General features: G+C 37.4%; 1 protein-coding gene across 1 annotated transcript in view; it reads left to right on the top strand.

Annotated features, from left to right (window-relative positions):
• The first annotated feature begins 342 nt into the window (after positions 1–342).
• The window catches only part of LOC137984378 (mitogen-activated protein kinase kinase kinase 2-like), a 14,893-nt gene continuing 11,222 nt past the window's right edge, over positions 343–4,013 (top strand). The window contains exons 1-3 of the mRNA XM_068831560.1: positions 343–496; positions 1,446–1,519; positions 2,637–2,749. Of these exons, the coding sequence (XP_068687661.1) occupies positions 358–496; positions 1,446–1,519; positions 2,637–2,749 (326 nt within the window). The 5' untranslated portion in view covers positions 343–357. The remainder of the gene's footprint in view (positions 497–1,445; positions 1,520–2,636; positions 2,750–4,013) is intronic.

Here is a 4,013-nt window from a genome sequence, read left to right as displayed (position 1 = left end):
AGGAGGCAACCAGTTGGCTATTAACAACAGCTAGATTCACTCAAAACTGTCCCCATTAACCCTTTCACTCCCAAGAGTGATACTTGTAGATTTTACTCTGTCTAATGCCAGACGATTTTACTCGTCAATTGGGAACCCCACAGGAGTGAAAGGGTTAACAAAGCGTGGTAGAGTTGAATCTGGAACAACTTGAAACAATCCAAACCAGAGGTTAGAAGGGATTTGAACCTGGGGTAACTGCATGCAAACCCGATGCCCTAACCACTAGACCACGCTGTCTCCCATGCCAGCATGGCTTTTGAACCTGGTTAGTGGGAGGTATGCATCGAGTTTACAACATTTCCTTTACTGTTTCTTATGCAGGGTTCTATGGAAGACTTATTAAGACATAAAGGACCTTTACCCGAAACTTTAGTCAAGAAATTCACTATACAAACCCTTACTGCAGTTGACTTTCTTCACAACAAAGAAGGAGTCATTCACAGGGACATTAAAGGTTAGATTATTTTTGCTTACATCTGGCTTTCAAACTGATCTTAAAATTCCATAGTTAATATTGTGCACAATGGCCCACAAAATAGCAGTCAGAATGCCAAAATCATCAGTTTGCCATTTCTCAATAGGAAAACCCAAGAACATTTTTGTTATGTTGATATTGTTATGAGGATCAGAATTACTTTTAGTTTATTTATCATGCAATTCCAGACATTTCTAGAATTATCTAACAATCTGTAATATTCCAGAAATTTATTTGGTGTGACTCAGCAGTTTCCACAAATAGTACATCTTGTCATATACTATAATAGCAACAGAACATTCAACATGCTTAAAGTAAAAGTATAAAAGTAGGCTTGTAAGTAATAGAAAAAACTCTTTTGCCCGAGGGCTTACCCTTGTGGCTGGCTGTGATTTAATTTGGATGTGATACTGTGATGAAGCATAATCAACTGCAATAACTATGGTGGAGCGATAACCTTTGACCTTGCTATATCTGGAGAGAAGAAAGAGACAATGGCCGGAAAGGAAAGAAAATAAAGAGTCTAGAGTTCATTATGGAGTCGTCGGTAAGAGTTTGTCTACACAGAAAATCCAGTGAGTGGAAAGAATCCAGTGAATCAAGAAAGTAAAGCATTGTTGTCTACAGTCAGTGGAACTTGGAGTTTGAAGTTAATCAAGATCAATATGTGAATGGCCATGAAAGACAGTAAGCGTGCTTTACGAACTGCTTAACTTAAAATGTAACAGTGTAAAAATAATTAAATAATACTTTGAAAAGGTAACTGCTTGTTGTCACACTTTGGTTGCATGCCTTTTATCGTACTCGGAAGCTCTTTTTAATGATGCCTTGTTCGCAGACATCTCATGATTATTCCGGCACGTAACAATATAATCTTTGTGGTATTTGCATGCTGTCCTACCCTTCTTATTAATGTTGGTCTTTTTAGGAGGAAATCTTCTTTTGGACAAGCCCCAAGTGAACATAAAACTAGCAGACTTTGGAATCAGCAAACAAATGGATGTAAGAGCATAGTAAATAAAATTTCCATTGCTGGTAATGTTTTGCATAAGTTCTTGTTTTCTTTTACATTCATGATTGCATCACAAGTTAGAGGTGGGTGCAGGGTAAACCACTAATTTGGATCAGCACTCCAACATGGTGTATTTTTTACAACAACCACTGCACTTAGCCCATTGACTCCTGGGAGTGAGACTTACTAGATTTTACTCTGTCTAATGTCACACGATTTTATTCATCAGTGGGGGGAGGGAAGGGGGGGGGGGGGGGTGCACGAGTCAATGGGTTAACAATCTCTACATGCATTCAAAGACACTACAGTATGTCCCCATTAATGTACTCTAGGCCCATACTGCCTTTAACAGAGAGAAACCACTAACATGATGAAAACCTAGTACTTTAAGAGCAGGGCATCCTGGGCAGACTATCTTTGGTTTGAATTTTCTCTTGTCAAAGATCATTAGCCAGTCTAGATTTGCTATTAACGTTAAGTCTGCTATAAGCCTACAAGGCCCATCAGGCTGGCACTTATCTCCGGTTTCGGTAGCATGAAGTGACTAGAAGTATTTTCTACTCCCCCTGGATGGGATGCCAGTCCATCACACTGTTACCCCCAGCATTAAATTTGCCAGTACCCATTTATACACCTGGGTGGAGAGAGGCACTGTGAGAGTAAAGTGTCTTGCCCAAGAACACAACACAATGTCCCCGGCCAGGACCCGAACCCGGACCACTCGATCCGGAGTCGAGCACAATAACCATGAGGCCACCGCGCCTCCCAGATTTGCTATTAAATACAGTAAATCTTTCACATGCAACAAATCTCACAATGAACAAGCAGCAACACCCTTGTAAAAGCTGAAGTGAATATGCGATGATCTACAGTAACTAAACCAAATCATTTTAAATCTATATACCGGTAAAACCTTTCACTAGATGCTTATCTGTGTGCTTTATCATGTTTTAGTTTTTTGCCAAATCTCATTCCCAGGGTCTTTCTCCTCTGCAGGGAATAGAGACTATGGGAACGAGGTTGGTTTTTCACATGTGGCCTTAGATTCCCTTGCAGATTATCCACTTGACTTCTCTGATTTTCTCTAATAATGTTTAAATTCAACAGAAACTGAAAACAGCCACAGGAGGACTGGTTTCTAAAGACTTTGTTGCTTCATTCTACTGGACAAGTCCAGAATTACTTAGTGGTGAACCATTTGGAAGAAAAACAGACATATGGTATCTGACAAACAGACAGGCAGATATGCATTCAGTCAGTCAATCAACCAATCAGTGTCTGTCAGTGAAGGATTCAGGGAGTCAGTGTGAGTGAACCAGTCAGTCATAAAGTCAGCGAGTTGCTTAGTGAGTTGGCTAGTCAGTCATTTCTTGGTGGAAAACTAATAACCATTAAGTGTTCTCTTAACATCTGGCAATTAGTGTCAATTACAATCAATCAAGCAATCAATCAATGAATTAATCAATTTTTATTTAACTCGCACAGAAAATTATGAAAACAAAAGTTAGGATTTATACAGTAGTGTTAAAACAAAATTGTCGGTACAATACGTGTTGAAGAATAGAAAAGAATCACAATAATTTACATCTCCTATGTACCGGTAATAATAAAAAGGGGAAAAAGTATTAAGGAGAAGAAAGAACAATAAGTTACTAAATATTTGTTATGTGTGTAGAATTTGGGACACCTAAATAGTTGGTAAAATAATCAAGTAGTTGCCCGCAAATTAACTCTAATATGAGCAAAAGGAATATAAATAGCTATAACAAATTTTATTTAAAAAGTATTGCTTCTTATACCGACTACTAGCTTTAAATTTAAAAGAATTATATCAAACATACTAACATAAATTACCCAAGAATCAATAACACTCTTATAACCGTCAATCATAGACTTCTTTACGTTTTGATGATATGTAAAAAAGGGAGTGATTTGCTTAACATGACTTGGCAATGAATTTCAGAGTTTAGTACCAGTATAATGAAGGGAATGAATACCATATTGAGTAGTTTGAACTTGGTATAAAAAGGTCTTGATTAGGAGATTGACGAGTATAATATGAATGGACGGAAGATATTGGCTTAAAATAATCAGTAAAACAAGGAGAATTTATTTTATTAAAACACTGATAAACAAAAGAAAGTCATCAGCAAACAGGTGAAAAATAAGCAACTGCAAGGTGTTAGGTAGGTCGTCAATCAATAACAAAAATAACAAAGGTCCAAGAACAGATCCTTGAGGGACCCCACAAGTGACAGATAGGGAATCAGAGTCATGACCATTGACACACAAAATTGTTCTCTGTTAGATAAATATGATTGAAACCAATCATAGGCTTTACCTCTTATTCCATAATCATACAATGTCAATAAAAGAATGGAATGATTAACTTTATCAAAGGCCTTTTGCTAAATCAATAAATATACCACGGCCAAACTCGTTGTTGTCTATAGAGTGACGAATAGATTCAGTGATACTGACTAG

Source organism: Montipora foliosa, chromosome 14 (genome assembly GCF_036669935.1).
Source record: "Montipora foliosa isolate CH-2021 chromosome 14, ASM3666993v2, whole genome shotgun sequence".
NCBI classification, from domain to species: Eukaryota; Metazoa; Cnidaria; class Anthozoa; order Scleractinia; family Acroporidae; genus Montipora; species Montipora foliosa.
The sequence above is the reverse complement of the archived record's forward strand: the minus strand, read 5'-3'. Positions and strand labels throughout refer to the sequence as shown.